Source organism: Emys orbicularis, chromosome 3, assembly GCF_028017835.1.
Source record: "Emys orbicularis isolate rEmyOrb1 chromosome 3, rEmyOrb1.hap1, whole genome shotgun sequence".
NCBI lineage: Eukaryota > Metazoa > Chordata > Testudines > Emydidae > Emys > Emys orbicularis.
The window spans coordinates 108,667,936-108,691,804 of NC_088685.1; the positions used below are offsets into that span (position 1 = coordinate 108,667,936).

General features: G+C 43.2%; 1 protein-coding gene across 5 annotated transcripts in view; it reads right to left on the reverse strand.

The window, feature by feature from the left end:
* REPS1 (RALBP1 associated Eps domain containing 1) overlaps positions 1–23,869 on the reverse strand; it is a 119,494-nt gene that overhangs the window by 34,676 nt on the left and 60,949 nt on the right. For 4 of the 5 annotated variants that reach the window (XR_010561281.1, XM_065400385.1, XM_065400384.1 and 1 more), the window contains exon 9: positions 3,781–3,902. Coding sequence is in view for 4 of the 5 variants with exons in the window: in XM_065400385.1 (XP_065256457.1) it covers positions 3,781–3,902 (122 nt within the window). In the remaining variant the exon portion in view is untranslated. Of the gene's footprint in view, positions 1–3,780; positions 3,921–23,869 lie in introns of all 5 variants that reach the window. The other variant, XM_065400382.1, reaches the window with a different exon arrangement.

The following is a 23,869-nucleotide window of genomic DNA, read 5'->3' on the forward strand; positions in this document are numbered from 1 at the left end:
GTTCCGCCAAGACCCTAAGCAATTTTCAAGTGGTCTGCAAAAAAAAAAAAAAAAAGTTTGAGAACCACTGGAGTAGAGCATAAAGGACACCCAAATACTGTTGACGCTGAATGCAATGAAGACCTGGAGCAGCAGCTGAAGAGGCATAGCTCCTGCAGGGAGCCCCCATCTGCATGGTCAAAGAGGAACTGACTAGAAAGGTTAAAAAAGCAACAGTTAAAGTGAAGAGTTAGTGACTGAGCACCAGGGAAGTCCTTACAATCCTAAACACTTTAAAAAAAACTTGGAGTTCAGCACAAATTCCTAGGGAAGAAAAATTAAGGAGTGAAAATCCTTAGAGATAGTATCTTTCAAGAAGTATAATAATCTTGATGTTAAAAAATAAAGTTCATCATACTATCATTTATTTTAACTATGCAGCTTATGAAATAACTAAGTGCAATGTTAGTACAATTAGTCTTTGCTAGTATTCCTTAACCTAAGTATTTTCCCAAATCCCTGTAGGGTGGTAAATTGGCACAACAAAATCTCAGACTCCCACAGCAATAGAAAAGAGCCCACAGGCCACTTCAGGTGAACAAAATTATCTAAGACAGAAGTGATTTCGGATTGTGAAGCAACTGTACTAGAGTAGTTAGGTTGTCTACCAGAAACCATTACAGGTTATTTCTTCTTACTTGTTCTCCACACCAGTGTCTAGTTCAAGAAATAGGTATGTTATGGATTGCCAAATTACTGTGACATCTATTACAATCAAATCTTTATTGTAACTATAGGTACTATATGTTGGGAATACATCTTTTCAACACATAATGGTCAACCATATGACCTTCTAATTCCTGACAAAAGAATTTACCTATGACTGTTTATACCTGCAAAATCCAGTTTACACAATGTAGATATAATTTAGCATTGGCTGGACACAGGGTAGGAAATCCAGAGATCATTTAAGTACAAATTCTTTCTTCTAGATGCACTGTATGTATATGCAGGTACATTCACCTTACAGTGAAATGTTATTTATGAAAATTGCTCAAGGTAATATGTTTACAAAGTAGGAACAATATTTCCTTTTTTCAGCTGAAAGTAATGATTCGCTGGGTCCCAGCAGATGACATTTCAGGAGAATACAAATGTTTTTACTTGTTTTCTTCAGCCAAAATTTCACATATGGTGAAAACTGAGTTCAGACATTACTTGGCCTGAAATAGGAACAGGTTATATTTAAATTAAGGTATTCTTGTTTAAGGGAGAGAGTGATGTTCTTGCAGTTTTTCTTTTAGCGTGTTTTCACTGTGGGCACAATATGGAACTACGATATTCTTATGAGCAAGAAATTAGAGCCTAAATTTAGGCTCATAAGTCCATTTTTAGGCACCTAAATCATAAGTTTTCAAGAGTGCTGAGCATCTATTGTGGATATCTCTGAAATACTACAGGGAAGTTAAACATCACTGAAGTCACTTGGGGACAAATGGGAGCTGCTGGATGATGAGCACTTGCAAATTTAAGCCACTTATTAGGTGCCTAAATCTGGATATGGAAAATAACTTTAGGAGCAACTTATTTAAAAAAAAATCTTGGCTTGTATCATTTGAGTCAAGTGTATGTAAAGTCAGTGTTATCAGAGTATAGAAAAAGAATTAGTAGTTCTACTCTTCTAGCTGACGGAATGTTCACACAGAAAGCAACCTTTAAAGATAACTTGGGTTGCTGAATTCAAAAATTTAGAACAGATGTCCTGTTAAGCCTGATGCATGTTAATATTTCACAAAGGTATCATTAGCTTACTTGACTGAAATCAGCTCACTAATTTATTACAGCTTTGAATTGTCTTGCTAAGTTTTTCAGGCAATGCCTTCCACTAGTGCCACCATACTTTTTTGTGGGATTGAGGCTATCTTGCTGGTGAGTTACACATTTCAGGATTATAAAGCATCTGCACTAAAAATGGCTCTCCAATTAATATTTCTCATGTGTCAGATGCAACAATTCTATTAGATGATACATTGCAGCTCATTATACAATTTACTAAAGGAATCTGTCTCAAACTTTGTGATGCTGTAGTCCCTCACTTCACATTTTGAAAGCAAAGGTAATAAGTGAATAACAAATTCTGGTCTGAAAACTGACTACTTGCTCAAATTGAGCTCTCCCACTCTTCTTCCTATTCAGTTTGTAAAAACTATTCCCTACTGAAATGAAAGTTTTCCTGCGGTTGGCAGCTCATGGACACTGAAGTGAGATATCTGGGGCAAACAGTTCGAGAGAATCAGGTAATTAAGCGCCCCAGAGCCTAAACACCCACAGCCTTGGACATATGCAGAAGGAATCCTGGAGAACTCCATGATTGTTTCATTGCAAACAGCCTACACTCAATGAAACGTATACAGTGCTTTGTGGCTCTACTGCAAGTGAAATATTCTTCTAGGGCAATATCGCTTTACATGCTAGACTATAGCTCCCATTATTTTTGTACCTTACTGTAATAACCAGTATTTCCAATACTTTTCTAGTTTTTCTGCACTAAAGGAATATAGATTAAACCCTACATCGTCTTATTTATATTGTGGTAGCACCTAGGAACACCAGTCTTGGAACATATGGACCCCATTTTGTTAGGCACTGTACAAACAAAATGTCTTTCCTTGCCCCAAAGAGTTTACAATGTAACACCAACAGGGGGAGGGATAGCTCAGTGGTCTGAGCATTGGCCTGCTAAACCCAGGGTTGTGAGTTCAATCCTTGAGGGGGCCATTTAGGGATCTGGGGCAAAAATCTGTCAGGGACTGTACTTGGTCTTGCTGTGAAGGCAAGGGACTGGACTATGACCTTTCAAGGTCCCTTCCAGTTCTATGAGACAGGTATATCTCCATATAATAAAACAGCTCTAAGAATTAGCTGGTTTATATCCTGAGTCTTAGGTCATATTGTCAGATCTGTAGAAGCAGGCTCACTCTTCAAATCAATCTTAATAATGGAGACAAGGATACTGAAGCACACAGTCGTGGAATAAGTTGCTACCTTTGGTATCAAAAACAAATCTAAATACGACTTGTTTGACATGGCTTAATCAGAAGTTCTTTAGATACTGCTTTGTCAAGTACCAAGGATACATAATATAAAAATGACAGTTAGTAAAAAGTTAAAATGTTAGCAACAGTAGCTTTGATTTCAAAGTAATTTGTGACCCTGAATCACCAAATAAAATAAATAAATAAAATGGATTCTTTATTCTGCTGATAGTGTTTTAGGTTTAGGCTTTCATTTAACTCCATCATTAATGAGATTTGGAAATCCCCCTGGAGATAACTGTACTGCCAACAGGAGTATTTTGTAACTTAGCATTGGCCTCAAAAGCCTTCAGAGTAGTAGATGTGGAGGAGTCAGTTATATACTAACCATTTATTATTCAGCAAACACACTACAAGAAAACTGTATTAAGGTCAAGCAGAATTTAATTAATGATATTTTATACATCACTGTGCTCCCTACTGATTTGGGAGAAAGGAAATATTACCTTCAATATGATACTTTAAACGCTTATGATTTTCCTATGTTTTAGTAAAAGATTAACTGCTCTGTTGAAGACATTCTTCAGAGCCATTGTACATGCCTATTAGAAGTCTTGCATGATTATATAAGAAATGCTAGAAAGTTTAGCTCATTTAACTTGCAGTTTCATGTTGTAACGTTCTATATATGATGAAACATGAACCTATACACAGTTTAGTTAGTGGCCACTAAATACTTCTCAAATAAAACGAAGCTTTTACTAACCTCGCTGCTCTGATTTAGTTCTGGCCAGGTCTGGTTTAGGGATGGCATTGATGGAGACTTGCTTGGAGGTGCTTCTGCTGGAGAGCTGGAGTAACCTACCTCACCAGATTGATCTCCAACTTCTGAAATGACAGGAACCACTATAAATCAAAACAAACATTTAATCGATCTCTATTTGTTGAAAAGCTGCCGATGCCTCATGGAAAACGTAGGCTATGTCTTCACTACTGACCTTACAGCAGCACAGCTGTACCGCTGCGCCACTGTAACATGTCCTGTGTAGCTGCTCTATGCTAGCAGGATAAAGCTGTCTCACTGATAATTAAACCATCCCCAATGAGCGACAGTAGCTATGGTGGCGGGAGAGCATCTCCCACCGACATAGCGCTGTCCACACCGGTGCTTTTGACGGTGAAACTTGTGTCGATCAGGGGTGGGGGTTTTTTCCCCTCACACCCCTGACAAAAGTTTTGCCGACAAAAGTGCTAGTGTAGACAAAGCCTCAGTTATCTTTTATTCTGCACCCTACTATTCCTTATTTTCCTTTTAGACACCTACATGAAACCATCTCCATCTGCTTCTTCAATTGCTTCTTGTAGAAATAGTTTTGTCACCGAGACGACAAGCATCTAATAGTGCTTTACATCTTAAAATGCTTTACAAGTACTAATTCTTACAACACTTGTGAGGAAGCAAAGTATTACTCCCATTTCACAAATAAGTGATTTGCCCAAACAAACAGTGGCTGACAGACAACTCAAGAGTTTCCACTCTTAATTCCCATGCTCTAACCTTCAAGTAGTATTGCCTCTCCCACGATCCTCTTGAAAAACTAGAACTTGAAGTATTAGTCTGTATCTTAGTCCTCTTATTGCTTAATACCCATGGGCTGCACATAATGGAGGCTAAGCCTCCCCAAACCTCATGCCATTACAGAAGTTGGAGGGGGAGGAGGACACTGGCAGATTACCGCACAGCCCCACGGTGCCTGTGCCCAGGGGTCCCAAATTGGTTGGAAAAATCTCCCCCCGCCACAGCTGTGGGTCTGGAGGAGCTCTCGCTCCCTATCGCAGTCTCAGGGCCGCAACGGGGGTGGGAGGGTGAGAGGGAGAAGAGCGAGAGAGGGATAGGTCCACAGGGAAAGAGGCAGAGCAGGGGAAGAGCCACGGGGGCAGGGGCAGAATGGGGTGGGGCCATGGGCGGGGCTACAGGTGGAAGGGCTCTAGGCTCAGTGCTCTGGCCAGGACCGAGAGCTCCGCTGTGGTTCTGGCCAGGGATGAGAGCTTGCTTCCACCTGGGGCCGAGCTCTCAGCCTCCCTCCGTAGCACCAACTGAGCTCTCAGACCCTCTTTGTCCCAGCTGGGGCCATGGGAGGAAAGGGGTTGAGCTCTCAGGCCTCCCCCACCCTGGCTGGGGCCACAGGGGGGCTGGGAGCAGGGGCAGGGCCTTGGCCGGAAGAGGCAGGGCCTTGGCCAGAAGAGGCAGGGCAGGGGGATAGCTTCCCCAAGGGGAAACTTCACCCACTGCCCTGGTTAATATCCCAAACAGTAAGGGCAGATTCTTATAAATTAAAAATATATTATACAATTTTCTAGTCTTTGATGAGGCATCAGCTGTTTTAACTTTATTTAATCTCAAGAGTCAGGATTTCTGGGTATTAACACAGTGATGGCAGAAGTTTGTAACTAGGGACTTCTGTTTCCTGGTGGTATAACGTAATGAGCAATCTATTTGATAGTTTAGAGAATGTGTATTACACCATTATGAGACAAATTTCAAATGAAAAAAGTTACAGCATTTCACCTAAAATCAAGACCATATTGGATATCAATCAAACTTCCAGTATGAACAGAAACAACCTCCTTACTTGAAAGGTTCAAAGCAACAGACATCAATATTGAGAGATTAAAAAACATCAACACAAATTGTAATCTGAATACAGACACACAAACATATAAAAGATCTATTAAACTACCTAGTCTGCTTCCTGATATCAAAGAACTGTTCCCTACAATATATTCTTCACTGTTTGGGTTAGCCTTCTTTTAAACAACTCAAGCAGTTGGGCTTCCCTTCACTAATTTTTGGAGATTATTCCAGTTATTTATTCTGTTTTTTCCTTAATTTCACCCCTTTCGCCAAGTACTACTGAATAATCCGTTTCCCTTTCTGGCATTAAGGCAGGGGTAGGCAACCTATGGCACATGTGCCAAAGGCGGCACGCAAGCTGATTTTCAGTGGCACTCACACTGCCCAGGTCCTGGCCACTGGTCCGGTCCGGGGTGGGTGGGGGCTCTGCATTTTAATTTAATTTTAAATGAAGCGTCTTAAACATTTTTAAAACCTTATTTACTTTACATGCAACAATAGTTTAGTTATATATTATAGACTTGTAGAAAGAGACCTTCTAAAAACATTAAAATGTATTACTGGCACACGAAACCTTAAATCAGAGTGAATAAATGAAGACTTGGCACACCACTTCTGAAAGGTTGCCAATCCCTGCATTAAGGTATCAAACAAGTTTTTGAAGCAGATAATTCCTCCCCTCCCCCCCCCCCCCCTATTTTCTTCTGGGCATATTATATTACAGAGCAGTAGCACTGTATGCTCTCCCTTTGCCCAACTCCCAAAAATCATGTAACAAAGTTTTGAAGTTCCAACTTTTTTGCCCACCTGGGCCTCAAACTGTGGGTATATCTATGTTGCAGCTGGGAATAAGCCTCCCAGACCACGCAGACAGATTCATGCTCTCTTCGCTTGAATGAGCATAGTAAAAACAGCAGTGTGAATGTTGCAGCTCAGGCAGCTAGTCCGAGTCTCCGCTGAAGCTGCAAAGTCTACCCTGCTATTTTAGTGTACTAGCTCCACTGAAGCTAGCAGTCTGTTACCCAGGCCGAGAGACTCGCTCCCAGCAGCGGTATAGACATACCATAAACACTGATTCTCCATAAACTGATATAATCTGCTCGGAATGAATTTCAACTAGTGTCTGGCACCATTGCCTCTTTGGGGAAGCAACATTTAAAGTGTTGTTTAGGGTAAAAAGTTAGATCTACAGTGTGCCTCAAGCAAAATTAATGGGGCCAATGGCAGTCATTTACGCACATACTGCAGGACTAAGGTTGTGTTGCAGGCGAGAGTATTTAGAGGCAACCTGATGTCAAAATAAGCAGGTGTTCCAGGTGACATACTATGGTTACTGAACTGCAGAGTACCCATACAACGAAAGTTTGAGTCCTGCTTTCAGAAGCGTTCTGAGAATGTGCTGTGCACTTCAGTTGCTCTATCTGAATTCTGCAATAGCTCCTTCTGAAATTTTGCCCTGATAGCAAGCTTTTTTGTTTAAGAGCCAATACTTCAAAGTACTCTAAAATCTGCACACATTTCCAGATCTTATTTTAGCGGTACTACCAAGGAAATTAGCACTGAAGAGGAAAGATGAAAGACTCGAGTAAAAGGCAGCAGCAGGGTAATGTAATCTTAGCGTACGTCTCCATTACAAAATTAAGTCAACTTAAGTTAGGTTGACCTACAACAGCCACCGCAGTAATTAAATAGTCTTTTTGTTTCTACACTATGCTCCTTCTGTCAGCGGTGCACGCCCTCACCAGGAGTGCTTGCACTGACTTAAGTGGGGCACTGACAGCTCAGGCTGTCAGCCCCGGGGTGGTGGAACTCCAGCTGTCAAAGGCAGCAACAGGCAATGTAAGCAACGCAGTGTCTACATGGACACTGCATTGACCTAACTACATCAAACTAAGTGCTATGGCTCTCACATAGGTGGATTTATTAGGTCGACATGGCAGGCAAATTAAGTTGGTGAGAGGAAGATTGTAGTGTAGACGCTTACAGAGTTAGGTCGATGTAAGCTTCCCCTACTAACTGATGTAGGAAAAAACCAAGCAGTGAACAAGCTATTATAAACATTTAAAAATGATACTCTATCCCCGACTATTTTCATACAACTTTTTCACCCTTGTTAAAATGAAGATCCTGGTGCAGCTTTAATTGTGATAGTACAGGTGTCGACAACCTATGGCACACGTGCCAAAGACGGCATGCGAGCTGATTTACTGTGGCACGCTGCCGCCGGCCTGGATGGACGGAACCCTGGGCCGGCAGCCGGGCTGGCAGGGGCCAGTGGATGGAACCCCAAAATGGCAGCAGGCTGAGCGGCTAAGCCCACTGCTGGCTCGGGGTCCCGGCCACCGGCCCTGCTCAGCCCGCTGCCGGCCCGGGGTCCCAGCCACCAGTCCCTGTAAATGTAAAATGTATTACTGGCACACGAAACCTTAAATTACCATGAATAAATGAAGACTTGGCACACCACTTCTGAAAGGTTGCTGACCCCTGTGGTAGTGTTACATGTCCCACTATAATACTGCTGGGCCAGAATAGTGTTACTGGTGTAAGCTGAGGGTTATTTGGTAAAGTTACAGCATCCCAATAAGGATCTAATATTCAAATTGCTCTGAAGTCTATGTGCATGTTGAGATAGTGTTGAAAACAGGGGTTGGGGAAGACTTTGGGAACATCAGAAGAACACCAGTCAAGATAAATGGGTCAATTCACATCTCTGAGCTACTGCATCAAACTGGATTCATCAGATGGGCGGAGGTGGAGGGGGAAAGAGAAGGGAGAGTGGTGTTCAGATTCATCCCAGAACATCCCATTGAGATGAATAATTCACTTCACATCTCTGCAATCCTCCCATGCTTCAGAGTTGTGTAAAGCCCCGTCCCTCTCCATTACCCTCTGAAGTAGAGTGCGGAACCTGGGGTTCCCACTGCTTTCCCTTGCTGACTTCAGCGAGCAGATGTGTTCCTCACACCCCATCAGTAACCACCTACCATCCTCCTCCCAGCCCCTCCAGCACTACTGTGGGCATGGAGAGGTCAGGGGGAAGGCAAAGCTGGTAACTGAGTAACACTGAAGTGTTTGGAGGAAGTCTCCCTCACAGGTACCCCAACAAAGCCCTCCCACCATTCACTAACACCACTTCCTCAGAAACATAAGGGAAATTCACTGGCTAAAACTTTAACAGAAATGGTTAACTGGCAGTGCCATGTACGCTTTCAGAATAAATACACCTCAGTGTCAGAAAACAAAGAGCCCCACCAGTCCCAGCCCCACAACTGCCCTTCTTAGTGATGCTCCAACCCACTGACAGGCATCACAGCATTACCTTCTACATAATACAAATCACATGGGCTAAAAACACAATCTCTCCTTTCATTTAAAAAACACAATCACCCAACTCCAACTCCAGGAGCTGGTGCTTTAAAAAACCCAAATATCACAAGATTTGTCATAAGATAAATTCCCAAGAATTGGCAATATTGGGATTTTCTCCTCCCTTTGCTTGCTTGAAGATTTGTATACAGAAGTCTGAACCATGCAAGTGTTACCTTAGGAGTATTTTAGGGAAAAAAGATAATTAAAAGGTTTGTGTTCAGAAGTTTTGTATAAAAGAGTTATTACTGGGGCAAAGTAAATACAACACTTGATATCAAATATAGGAAATTTTGCAACCCAGACAGGGTAGGTATTATGACTGTTAAAAGATGATTTATTTGCTGCAAGTTGATTTTAGTGCAACAGATTGCCACTGAAAGATAGAACCCTTTATAATGTCTTGCAGAAGGAGATCTGGCCAGAAGTTGGGGCTTTTAATACCTGGAAAGGTGGTGTAAGAATTCTGACCCTAGGTCAGGGATTCTCCCAAGAATTTTTTTGATGACCTCTGAGTGTGGCCAACAATTCTTGCTGGTAGCCGCTCTGACAAATTTTCCTAAAATACTTAAGGTTAGGAAAAACAAAAATATGCACATATACATGTCCAAATCATTGTTTTATTTATGTAGGGTGGTTTTTTTGTTTTTGCAAACAATAAAGATAATGTACGTTATATTTTGGTGCCCTTGGCCCCCTCTGCCTCCCCTAGCTCCCCACCCATCGCCTCTGGCCACCGCTGCCTCCCCCCACGGATCCCTCTGGCCCCCACTGCCTCCCTGCACCCCCCCGCCCATCGATCCCCTGAGCCAAATGCCTCTCTCCCCCCCCATGGATCCCCCAGCCCCCACTGCTTCCCCCCCCATTGCCCCGATCTCCCTTCCATGGCCTCGCACCCCAGGCTCACCCCGCTCCTTACCTCTTTATCATGGTGACCGGTAACCTATCAGTCTCTCATACTGCACAAATGCACAATCCCTATTCATACTGATGTCTCAACTGGTTGAAAGACCATAATCAGAGTCATTATCCATACTTCTCTGTCAAACAGAGGTATATTGGGGAGTGTCAGTGCCAAACCCAGGACTATCCAACATCTGCATTAATGACTTGGATAATGGAGTGGAGTGTATGCTTAGAAAATCTGTGGATGAGTGGGGGTTGCAAAAACTTTGATAGGATTAGAATTCAAAGCAACCCTGACAAATTGAGGACATGATCTGAAATACCAAGTTGAGCGTGAGTAAATGTGATGCAGTTATGAAAAAGGTTATATTATTCCACGGTGCATTAACAGGAGTGTTGTATGTAAGACATGAGAGGTAATTGTCCTGCTATACTTAGCAGTGGTGAGGTCTCAGCTGGAGTGCTGTGTCCAATTCTGGATGCAACACTTTAGGAAAGATGTGGACACATTTTAGAGAGTCCAGAAGGGCGCTACAAAAATAATAAAAAGGTTAGAAAACCTGACCTATAAGGAAAGGTTAAAAAATTGGCAGTTTAATCTTGAAAAAAAGACAACTGGAGGGAGGGAAGCAGTCCTAATAACAGCCTTCAAATATGTAAAGGGCTTTTATAAAGAGGACGGAGTTCAATTGTCCTCCATGTCCGCTGAAGGTAGGACAAGTAGTAATGGCTTAGTCTACAGAAAGGAAGATTTAGGTTAGTTAGTTGGTAGTCTTCTAGTTCTACATTTCTATTATTCTTCCCTGTTGCATGAGACTGGCCATTCATTATAAGTCTGTTTTCAATGGAGATGGACACTGAGGGTATGTCTACACTGCAATTAAACACCGATGGCTGGCCCGTGTCAGCTGGCTCGGGCTCCATGGGCTGCTTAAATACAGTGTAGATAATATTTGGGCTTGGGCTGGAGCTGTGGGGTTCCAGATCCCAGGCTTCAGCCTGAGCCCAAATATACACATCGCAACTACACATCCTCAAGTCAGATGACATGGGCCAGATGCAGGTGTTTAATTGCAGTGTAGACATACCATCAGTAGCTGAAGCAGCAAGAAATCTTAAGATTTTTTAAGAGTAAAATATTTGACTAAGCAGGAGTGGAAAAATCAGAATAAAATTAGGGCTGTCAAGTGATTAAAAAAATTATTCATGATTAATCACACTGTTAATAGAATACTATTTATTTAAATATTTTGGATGTTTTCTACATTTTCAAATATATTGATTTCAATTACAACACAGAATACAAGTGTACAGTGCTCACTTCATATTTATTTTTGAAAATTAAAAAAATCTAAAGTTGTAAGTTGCACTTTCACAACAAAGATTGCACTACAGTACTTGTATGAGGTGAATTGAAAAATACTTTCTTTTGTTTATCATTTTTACAGTGCAAATATTTGTAATAAAAATATTATACACTGATTTCAATTACAACGCAGAATACAATATAAATGAAAACATAGAAAAACATCCAAAATATTTAATAAATTTCAATTGGTATTCTATTGTTTAACAGTGAGATTAAAACTGCGATTGTGATTAATTTTTTTAATAGCGATTAATTTTTTTTTAGTTAATCGTGTGAGTTAACTGCAATTAATAGACAGCCCTAAATAAAATTATAGTACATTCTGATGCTAAATACACAGAAGCTTTCAGGGCTTCAGATGGATGTAGGTCTGTTGAAAAACATCTTTTTATCTAAATGTGCCTAAATGGGTTCCTTGGGCCATAAGGAGCCTTCCAGCTCACTAATGTCACTATTTGTCAGAATACTGAAGTAGTGTTTTAACACAGATGGCCCACTACACACTAAGTCTTCCACACTGGGGTAGTCAAGTATATAATCATTTACTTGGTTGCTATTTGTGAACAGCAAGAGGAACAGGACAGGGACATAGCATAGATAATGGATTGTTTGGGGCAAAAAAACATGGAAGAAAAATAAGCCTATTGACTACCCTTGCCTTAAAAGATCTGTGTTAAATTAGAGGTTTGTATCATGGGTATAATAGTCCCAAACACCATTTACTTCCTCCATTTTGAGATCAGCGTCCACTTTTGTTGAGGCAGAGCACCTATTTTTTAAAAAAACGTTATTAAGAATATGCATGTATATGTTCATTTCCTTTTCTTTTTAGTAACCTAAAATCAAGAGCATGGTATGAAAATTTTGAAAATTTAAAAATCTTTAAAAACAGAATGACTTTAAAGGAATCTAATGCCAACATTTTTATTTCACTCTGATCAGAGGTGTCCAGGCAAATGAGATTATCTTTAATGTAGCTAGAAATTTCTCATATTGACAAATTCAGTGATTTACAAAAATTTCATTAATTTAAAATCATTTTGCAAGATTAAATTAGCACTTTAACCAATCTTCAGGTTACTGAAATTAATGGTACTGTCTTTTAGGTTAAAATCATGCTTAAATCTGTTAAAAAGTATGTCCACAGTGGGATAGTGTAGGACTGAACCAATATATAAAGGGTTAAATTATCATGGCTAAAGAATATATATGCTTTGCAGTTTGTGTAAAGTGCAGGACCTATTGGCAGGTGTGGGAAGGCCTTGAAAGAATGCAGCTTAATTGGAAAAACTGGACCTGGAAGGGGATTGATAAGATAGGAGAAAACTCCTTGAAGAGGCTCCAGTTACCAAGGGTGGTTTTAGTCTGTTTTAACAAGGAAAAGAATTAATTGAAGGGCTTCAGTCACACAGGGTGCAACTGATAGGATATAAATGGGTAAATTCTTACTTTTGTTGCTAGTTCCTGCCTACCTAGTGCCAGCCTATATGCATGTGAGCGCCCCAGGCCTACTCCTGTTGTAAATATCGGATCACTACTTATGACTAAGACTCCGTGTCTGTCACGGCGGTCGCAGAAGTCACGGATTCCGTGACTGCTTGCAACCTCCGTGACTTCTGCAGTGGCCACTGTGGCTGACCCCAGGGCGGCCTGAGCAGCTGGCCCCGAAGCCTGCTGCTCAGGGGACAGCCACACTGGCCGCTGCTAGAGCAGCTCTGCAGCCGGTTGCTTGGGCGGTCTTGTAGTCAAGCTGCACCAGCTGCTGCTCTGGCGGCCCCTGGAGGCAGCCCCCCCGGGGCTCCCTCCCCCCACCCCAGCCGTGCCCAGGGCGGTGACAGGCCCCCCGGAAGCCCCCCTTCAACGGGGGCCTGAACAGTGGTGGGCCCCCTGGGGTTCTTCCCCCAAAGTAGGCCCCCGGCTTTCCCCCCGCCCCAGATTCAATCATGAGTATTTTTAGTAGAAGTCATGGAGTGGTCATGGGGCCGTGATTTTTTGTTTTTTGCCCGTGAACTGATCCTGACTTTTATTAAAAATACTCATGATTAGACCACAGCCTTACTTATGACTGCATGTTAAGATATGAGTGTGACGATCAGACAGACATTTAAGGTATATTTTGAGTACCTGTATAAAGACCATTAACCCTTTAGATTTAATAAAGGAATTTATGGTTGAATGGTGTCATGGTGATACCATGTATGTATGTATGTATGTATGTACGTACAAACAAACACCCCCCCCCCCCCCCCGCACCACACTTTGGGGACTTGTCCAGGATCCCACTGACACTAATTTTGGTTGCTCCAGACCCTTGGACAGAAGGGACAGCATCCTATCCTCCAGGGCCATTATAAGGATCTTTTACAGGGAAGTTCAGTAAAAGAAAGGAAATGGAGGGTATATTAAGTATCTATGTATATACATTTTTGGCAAAGCACGGCAGAGGTCTATTGACTGCATGGAAATATTGATTAGGAGACCCCCATGAAAGTTGTGGAAAAACTTAACTGCAGCTTTCTTAAATAATCACAAAGCAAAGAAGGCACAGTTTGAAGGCAGCTGTCTTTCAGGAACCGTATTTGGCGGCTACAGTTCTGCAGGCAAAGTGCACCACCTTGAGGAATGAATGTAGAAAACGTAAGAATCAGCTCAGTGAAGCCACAGAAGCAGCAGCTAATAAGCTGAATGAGAAGACTAAGGATGTAGGTTCCGAAAACCTCGTTGCCAGTGAAGCCTGGTAGGCTACAGCAGCACAAAGTGACATGCTGAAGTTAAAGTATAATGCGCTAGATGTGGAAATATGTGAAATTAAAAAGGTGCTTCTGCACAAACTCAGAACACTGCAAAGCTTGAAGAGGACTGAACAATTGGGGTTAGTAGAGGTATTGGAAACAACATTAGATGAGAAGGGAAAGGAGGATGCTCGGTTTGATAATGAAACAGTTATGGAAGTATAACTCTGTGCAGTCCCACACAATAGAACTTAGAGTAGTCCAACCAATTATCTAAGTGGAGGTCAGGTGGTGACAACTACCACCTCCCTCCCCAAAGCCCTAATAGCCATTTTGGAGGAAATGGGTCTTTCTTGAACAATGGGTCCAAATGACCAACTATGATGATTGCTTAGGCATTTCAGGCACATTTGCAGCAGCTGTATAAAGACCATTCGGCCTTTAGATTTAATAAAAGAATTTTGGTTCAATTGGTGTTGTGGTGATACCTTATATTATTATTATTCATAATTATTATTATTATTCCTACAGGTAGATTGAAGGATTAGGTAGGCTTTATACAAAATATGGTCCAGGAGCAAAGGTTTAATTTAATAAGCTAGAAAGTACTGTAAGTTTATCACTTTCTAACTTGACATTGTAAAATAGTGAGAAATTAAGTCTGAAAAGCACCCACTCCAACCCCTGCAGAAATTTCTTATTTTCTGGGAAAATTCCTCAGGTCTCCACAGATCCATAACCTATAAGTAAGGCAACTGCTACTTCCAAACAGATGTACCTCGATAGTCATCCAAGAAAGGAACAGATTTAGCTTGTTTTTCTTATAAGGAAATGGCATTACTGCAGTAACCTGGCCTGAATTCAAATTTACAAGAAGAAAAAAATGGAACTGCTTCTGAATTATGTGAATGGTTTAAGGCTCTATTCTCAGCTGAGAGTGGAAGGCATTAAAAATATTACTCACATAACAGGAATTGAAATGTAAACTACTGCACATTTCAGTGCAACAGACCATAAGATGTCACCCAAGCCAGCAGTCAACAAGAATACTGATATAATTTATTTATAAACAAACAGCATGAGACTTCAAACATGCTAAGTGTACATACAACTAGTCTGACCTGATGCTCCTATATTTTTAATTCACATCTTCCTTTCCTTCCCTGTTTGTTTTCACTCTGTGACACCTTGTAAATTATTTAGGGCAAAGTCTTGTATACTGGCACAGCCCCTTGCACAGTGTGGTCCTGATTTTGACTGAGGCTCCTTAGAGCTACTATAATGCAAACAGTAATCCTCCAGCTTTTGAGGTGTCTGAGGAGAAAACTGTTGAATATTTGAATGGGGTCACATCAACACATTAGAGGAGAGCAATGTAGAATAAGATACTATAGAATTCTTACATACATCTGAGGCCTCTATTTCGATGATCTGGTTGTCCTTTCTGGCCTTAAACTCTAGGACTATGATTTGTGTGAAATTCTAAGTGGCCCCAAGATGTCGTAGACAGTATTTTTTCTCTAAATGTAGTAGTGCATGAAAAGCTTACTTTTACTTGACATTTGATTATCTTCTTCCCCTAGCGTTTGCAATTCATCATGCTTGATGCAGTAACAGACAGGAAAGTCATCTCTGCCCCAGAGACTATACAATCTAGTCCAGTGGTCCTCAAACTTTTGTACTGGTGACCCCTTTCAAATAGCAAGCCTCTGAGTGCGACCCCCCCTTATAAATTAAAAACACTTTTTTTATATATTTAACACCATTATAAATGCTGGATGCAAAGCGGGGCTTGGGATGGAGGCTGACAGCTCGCGACCCCCCATGTAAGAACCTAGTGACCCCCCTGAGGGGTCCGGACCCCTAGTTTGAGAACCCTTGATCTAGTCTAAGGTAGAAGCACTGTTTAAAAGGTACACTGCATGATCAGGCAATGGTTTAATCCAAGAATTGAAGGTAGCAGCTTAAATATGAATTGTTACATACTTTTTGTGATCAGAAAGTATGTGGTTATGCAATGTTTAAAGGAGGAATTTGGCCAAAACATGTAAGAGCAGACAGCGAGTTCCAAGCATAGGCACAGCAGCATGGGAGACAAAGAAAAAATCAATTAAGGAAAGGACAGACAGTAAGGCCTGGTCTACACTAGGCGTTTATGTCGAATTTAGCGCCGTTACATCGAATTAACCCTGCACCCGTCCACACCACGAGGCTATTTAGTTCGACATAGAGGTCTCTTAAATTCGACTTCTGTACTCCTCCCCAACGAGGGGAGTAGCGCTAAATTCGACATGGCCATATCGAATTAGGCTTGGTGTGGATGGAAATCGATGCTAATAGCTCCGGGAGCTATCCCACAGTGCACCACTCTGTTGACGCTCTGGACAGCAGTCCGAGCTCGGATGCTCGGACCAGCCACACAAGAAAAGCCCCGGGAAAATTTGAATTCCTTTTCCCGTCTGGGCAGTTTGAATCTCATTTCCTGTTTGGACATCGTGGCGAGCTCAGCAGCACTGGCAACGATGCAGAGCTCTCCAGCAGAGATGGCCGTGCAATCCCAGAATAGAAAGAGGGCCCCAGCACGGACTGATAGGGAAGTCTTGGATCTGATCGCTGTGTGGGGCGATGAGTCCGTGCTTTCCGAGCTGCGCTCCAAAAGACGGAATGCAAAGATCTATGAGAAGATCTCTAAAGCCATGGCAGAGAGAGGATACAGCCGGGATGCAACGCAGTGCCGCGTGAAAATCAAGGAGCTGAGACAAGGCTACCAGAAGACCAAAGAGGCAAATGGACGATCCGGATCCCAGCCCCACACATCCCGTTTCTACGAGGCACTGCATTCCATCCTAGGTGCGGCCGCCACCACTACCCCACCACTGACCGTGGACTCTGAGGATGGGATATTGTCCACGGCCGGTTCCTTGGACAGGTTAGCGGACGGGGAAGATGAGGAAGGAGATGAGGAGGACGAGGCAGTCGACAGCGCTTACCAAGCTGATTTCCCCGACAGCCAGGATCTCTTCATCACCCTTACAGAGATCCCCTACCAACTGTCCCCAGCATTTAACCCGGACACAGATTCAGGGGAAGGATCAAGCAGTAAGTGTTTTAAATATCTAAACATTTATTTTTAACAGAACTGGAATATTAACAATAAGAACAATGTGTTTTTCATGATTTGTTTGCCCTAGGCGAACTATTCAGTCCCAACTATTTAAAAAAAATCTAACAGTGTCCGGTTGTGCATGATTCTGCTGCCAAAGACGCTCCACTCTTTAGTCCCTGCCAGTGCAGCTATATTAAAATGCGGTCTATGTGTCCGGGGATAGAGCTGAAATCCTCCAGGGACATCTCGAGGAAGCTCTCCTGGAGGTAATTGGAAAGCCTGTTCATCAGGTTCCTGGGGAGAGCGGCCTTATTGGGTCCTCCGAAGTAGGAGACGTTTCCGCGCCAGGAGATCCTCAAGTACTCCGGGATCATAGCCTTGCACAGCATGGCGGCATACGGCCCTGGTCTTTGCAGGCTTTCCCGAAGCATCCTTTCTTTATCGCTGTCTGAGATCCTCATTATTGTGATGTTGCTCATGATGACCTGCTTTGAATTAGGTAGGGGACTGTTAGTATTGGGACTGCTTGCCCGTTCCTTTACAGAACTGTAACCGCCGGTTTACAGCCACGCGGTGGAGGCGGGAGAGGGGCAGCATACAGGGATCTTTCCCTGGGACAGCCGCGAGGGGGTGGGACAGGGGCAGAGTTCATGCTTGGCCGATTGCTGGCAGCAGAGACTGGCATTGCTTTCAATGTGAAAGGAGGCCAGTGCTACTATTAAAGTTTTAAGCAACCACAAGTCTACGGCTTACCATGTCTGCCTGCTACAGAAATTCCGGTGTCCTGCCCCGCTTCCCAGATCGGCAGTGCAAGACCCCAGGCACTGAAAGCGAGGTCCGAAAATTCGACCTTGTCCTGAGTGCGCATGTGATAGGTGCAGTGCATGGTCTTGTTCACAGAGAAAGACTATGTTCTTTGTTCACAACTACATTTATCTTTCGGAGGAATTCACTACCTTTTTCTCTTTCCCACAGCCACATCCGCAACTGTCTCCCAACCCAGCCTGGCATCACACTCCCAGAGGCTAGCGTACATTAGGCGGAGGAAGAAGAAGACGTGAGAGGACATGTTCTCAGAACTAATGGTCTGCTCCCGAGCCCAAGCAGCACAGCAGAACAAGTGGAGGGAGAATTTGTCCCAAATGCACCGAACACACATGGAACGTGAGGAGAGGTGGCGGCAGGAAGACCAGCAGGCGACTCAAACGCTGCTTGGACTTATGAGGGAGCAAACGGACACGCTCTGGCGCCTTGTTGATGTTCTGCAGGAACGGAGGCAGGAGGACAGAGCCCCGCTGCAGTCTATCAGTAACCGCCTCCCCCGCCACCAAGTCCCATACCCCCCTCACCCAAAGTCCCAAGAAGGAGGGGCGGCAGAGTCCGTGAAAACTCTCACTCCACCCCTGCAGACTGCTCAAGCACCAGAAGGCTGTCATTCCCCAAAATTTGAAAAGTCCTTTCCTTCCCGCCTCACACAAGCCCCCGTCGAAGTTTCACCCCCCAGTTTCATGTGTGGTTGTTAATAAAAAATACGTTTCTGTTCATTACTGTTTCCATCATGTTCTTTTGGAGGAGAGTCTGTCTGAAGGGGGGGAAGGGGCTTGGTAATTGGACAGGACAGTCACCTTTAGCAGGGTACAGAGGCGGGGGCAGGTCCAGCAGCAGGGCACATACACAGTGCAGTGACTAGTTACCCTGGTCAGTCTGGGAGGTGGTTTTCATGTTCTGTGTGTGTGTGTGTGTGGGGGGGGGGGGTTGCTCTGTGACTTTGTGGCGGGGGAGGGCAGTTACAGATCTTATGCAGCGGTCCTTTTCCTGGATCACAGAGCCACGCAGCAGGGGATCTGTAACCCTCCTCCCCCTGCCATACAGTCACATAGCCCCCACATAAACGCAGTCCCGCTCAGGAGGGCTGGCAGGCTCCGTTGAAACAACCAGTCCACCACTGCGAATCCTGTCATTCCTGGAGTTTAGAAGCATCATTTGCATCAGTACACTACACCCGCTCCCCACCACAGTCTGCGTCCCAGGTTTCAAACATTCCCGCGAAAACAGTAATAAAGACAACGGTGTTCATTAACAAAATAAAACTGATTTTATTTTTTTGGAAGGGGGTATGTAGCTGGATATGATAGACAACATTAACCGGGTAAAGAAACGGGGGCAGGTTCAGCTTCTCTTTAAACAAACTTAAAAGTCACTGGTTACCCTGCTCACTGAGGAACCTAGCTTTCAAAGCCTCCCGGATGCACAGCGCGTCCCGCTGGGCTCTTCTAATCGCCCGGCTGTCTGGCTGGGCGTAATCAGAAGCCAGGCTATTTGCCTCAACCTCCCACCCCGCCATAAAGGTCTCCCCCTTGCTCTCACAGAGATTGTGGAGCACACAGCAAGCTGCTATAACAATGGGGATATTGGTTTCGCTGAGATCACAGCGAGTCAGTAAGCTTCTCCATCTCCCCTTGAGATGGCCAAAAGCACACTCCACCACCATTCTGCACTTGCTCAGCCGGTAGTTGAACAGTTTCTTTTTCAGTGTCCAGGGCGCCAGTATAGGGCTTCATGAGCCAGGGCATTAGCGGGTAGGCTGGGTCCCCGAGGATCACTGTAGGCATCTCCACATCCCCAAGAGTTATTTTGTGGTCCGGGAAGTAAATACCTTCCTGCAGCCGTCTAAACAGACCAGAGTTCCTGAAGACGCGAGCGTCATGAACCTTGCCCGGCCATCCGACGTTGATGTTGGTAAAACGTCCCCTGTGGTCCACCAGTGCTTGCAGCACCATTGAAAAGTAGCCCTTTCGGTTGATGTACTGGCTGGCCTGGTGGTCCGGTCCCAGGATAGGGATGTGAGTTCCATCTATAGCCCCACCGCAGTTTGGGAATCCCATCGCGGCGAAGCCATCTATGATGACCTCCACGTTTCCCAGGGTCACTACCTTTGAGAGCAGTACCTTAACGATTGCGTTGGCTACTTGCATCACAACAACCCCCACGGTAGATTTGCCCACGCCAAAGTGGTTCGCGACTGACCGGTAGCTGTCTGGCGTTGCAAGCTTCCAGAGGGCTATGGCCACTCGCTTCTGGACAGTCAGGGCTGCTCACATCCGGGTGTCATTGAGCTTCAGGGCAGGGGACAGCAACTCACAAAGTTCCATGAAAGTCCCCTTCCGCATGCGAAAGTTTCGCAGCCACTGGGATTCATCCCAGACCTGCAGCACCATGCGGTCCCACCAGTCCGTGCTTGTTTCCCGTGCCCAGAATCGCCGTTCCACAACATCCACATGACCCATTGTCACCGTGATGTCCTCGGCGCTGGGTCCCGTGCTTTCTGACAGGCCTGTGCTACTCTCAGACTTCAGGCCCTCACCGCGGTGCCGTAGCCTCCTCGCCTGGTTTATCTGCATCTGCCTCTGGGAAAGGTGGATGATAAGCTGCGAGGCGTTGACAACGGCCACAACTGCAGCGATGGTCGCAGCGGGATCCATGCTTGCAGTGCTGTGGCGTCCGCGCTGTCACTGACCAGAAAAGTGCGCGAACTGATTTCCCGCCGGCGCTTTCAGGGAGGGAGGGAGGGCGGTAGTGACGGACGGATGACGACAATTACCCAAAAGCACCCTCGACACATTTTTTTTACCCAGAAGGCATTGGCGGCTCGACCCAGAATTCCAATGGGCAGCGGGGACTGCGGGAACTGTGGGATAGCTGCCCACAGTGCACCGCTTCCAATGTCGACGCTTTCCCCGTTAGTGTGGACTCACAAAGTCGAATTACTGTCCTTAGTGTGGACACACACGTTCGACTTTGCAATATCGATTCCACATATTCGATTTAAGTGAAATCGAACTACCCTCGTAGTGTAGACATACCCTAAGGGTGTCATTTTTCAGATCTTTGAAACAGAGGATGAGAAACTTGAATTTGATACAAAAGGGAAAAGCCAGTGATGTTACTCAAATCATTCTGCTCTTAAAATAATTTTCACAGTCCATTATTCGTCAAATTGTGGCAGCAACTAGAGGCCTCAATCAAATGCTCAAATACCATAAATTGAATTTGAAAAAAAAAATTCTTACATTTGTGTGAAGGCTGTTGAAAACAAGTGTTACTGTAGTGTGGCTTTCACACAAGCATTACAGAAGTTCAATTTATTCATCTCTTTAGGCTGGTTTGCAGTAGAAAAGTTGAATCCATGTAATTTGATCTGCCAACTAAACTAAATGTATTAGCTTAGCTTAAATCAATATAAACGACTAACAGGTTTAAATGCATCTATAACTAGGGGCTTGCACTGGTGTAGCTACAACAATTGAGTTCCACCAGTAACTTTTGCTACAGCCCTTAATCCTACTCAAAGAAAAGATCTTAATTCACTAAAGACTTAACATTTTACCGTGAGTGCACTCAAGTCACCCCGTTTAAATAAAATAGCAAGTGAGCTCTAAGAATATTCTAGAGTTGCCTACATGAAGCAAGACAAGACCTTCACAAGCACAGCAAGGATCGGTGGAGTGGGTCACAGAATATCTACCATACTAGACTCTCACAGTAATGTCACAGGAGTTGTCACTTTTCATAATGCCATCTTGATTTTTATTTTGGAAAAGCTTTCCCCTGGTTTGGAAGGCCACTTCACACCTCATTATAGAGCTCATTATAGCATTTTTGACTAGGAAATTTTCACAAATTTTAGATGAAGCTGCAACTAGCTGCAAAACTTTCTGGTTTAAGGTCTGGTCTACACTTCAAAGTATAACTATTTTGGTTAGAGTTGATTACTACTACACCTCTACCCCGATATAACACGACCCGATATAACACGAATTCGGATATAAAGCGGTAAAGCAGTGCTCCAGGAGGGTGGGGGGATCAAAGCAAGTTCGATATAACGCAGTTTCACCTATAACGCGGTAAGTTTTTTTGGCTCCCGAGGACAGCGTTATATTGAGGTAGAGGTGTACTAAAAAACAGTAATACAGGTAAAAGCCTTAGGGCAGATGAAGTTATACAGCTATAAAGATTACTTACACTGGTATGGTTATTCTTCCCATATGAGAGTAGTTATACACCTCTACCCCAATATAATGCTGTCCTTGGGAGCCAAAAAATCTTACCACATTGTAGGTGAAACTGCGTTATATCAAACTTGCTTTGATCCGCCGGAGCGCGCAGCCCCGCTTCCCCGCTTTACTGCGTTATATCCGAATTCGTGTTATATCGGGGTAGAGGTGTACCAGTAAAAAGCACCTTTATACTGATGTAACAGAGTACACAGTCGGGGAGCTGCTCCACTTAAAGCAGTACAACTGTCTAATGCAGACAACCCAAATAAATGTTCAATGCTATTAAACTGTTACATGTGTGAAAAAGATTAAATGAAAGTTTCAAATTCAAAACTTGGAGGCTCAAATACAGCTTTTGTCTTTAGAAGCAGGCATTAGTAAATTAAAGCTTGGAAGAATGCCTCTAAAATTTTGAAGTTAACAAAAAGGGAAAGACTGCTTTTGCACTTATGTAGAAACTTGGCACATAACTGAAAGCCAGAAGTTTAATTCTTACTTTTGAAGCAGAGGGAAGAAGGATGTCTGACTTTTAGAGCTACCTATATCAAATATCTAAATCATTTTAACAAAGACTTGACAAATACTTCAGCTCAGAGGAAAACACTGAAGAATGACCACTAAAAATAGACAAGATATCCCTATACAGTGGCCACCGTACCATGCACACCCATAGCAGAAGAAAAGTTGTATTCCTACTGATTTAAAAAAAGATTTTTTTGGCCAAACTACTAAGGTTTAAGATTTAGTAGTAGTACTAATTTGCTACTGTCCTTAAAAGTGAAATAAGAGGAAATACAAATCAAGTTTGTATCCTTTATGATGTGTGTCATGGCCCAATTGGTTTCTATGGATTGCTAAATCTTCTCTAATTTTTTTTTCCTAGAAGACTATCAATGACCAGTAAACTAGGCTGATAAAAGTCACCAGTAACAAGGAAGTGACACCTGAAAACCACTTCCTCCAAATTTAACTAACTTTATGGTCATACCTCACAACTGTCATAGCGAATAGCTGTTAAAGCTTCAGTTACTCAGCATCTTCATATAAAGGACCAAAGAAGCTCCCATTCCAATTTCCTTGGCCCTTCTACAGTAAAAAAAACAGCATGGCCCAACAGAGAGGGCACAGAATGGTTTCCATTCTCTGCCCTTCTATAGGCTGTGCACACCTGTTTCCTCATCTGTAAAATGAGGCTAGTATTTTCCCACCTTGGTAAGCATTTTGAGACAGATGAAATTTTTTTGGTATTAAATATGTATTCAGTGTGTTAAGTATTACAATAATTGGCATTAAAATTAAGTAAGTCCTCCAGCGCAAAAAAATAAAAGATTTAACTTTCAAAGCAAGTTTGGTATTTCTGAAGTAAAATTTTAAAATAAAATTCAGGGCTTCTTTATGCACCATAAAGAAGCAAAAGATGAGTACAAAACGATTTACTTCTATATATACACACCATTTACAGGAAATGGTAGCTTGCATTTTCCATTCAAGAAAATCAAAGTGGTTTACAAATATTAATGAACAGGACTCATCACATCCTGGTCAGTAAGTAGTCCATTCTACAGGTAGGGAAACAGGCACAGAAAGATTAAATGGCTTATCCAAAGCCACAGAAGTTTGTGGCAGAGCTAGGAATAGTATTCAGACCTCCTGTGCTCTAACTACAAAGCCATCCTTCTTCACC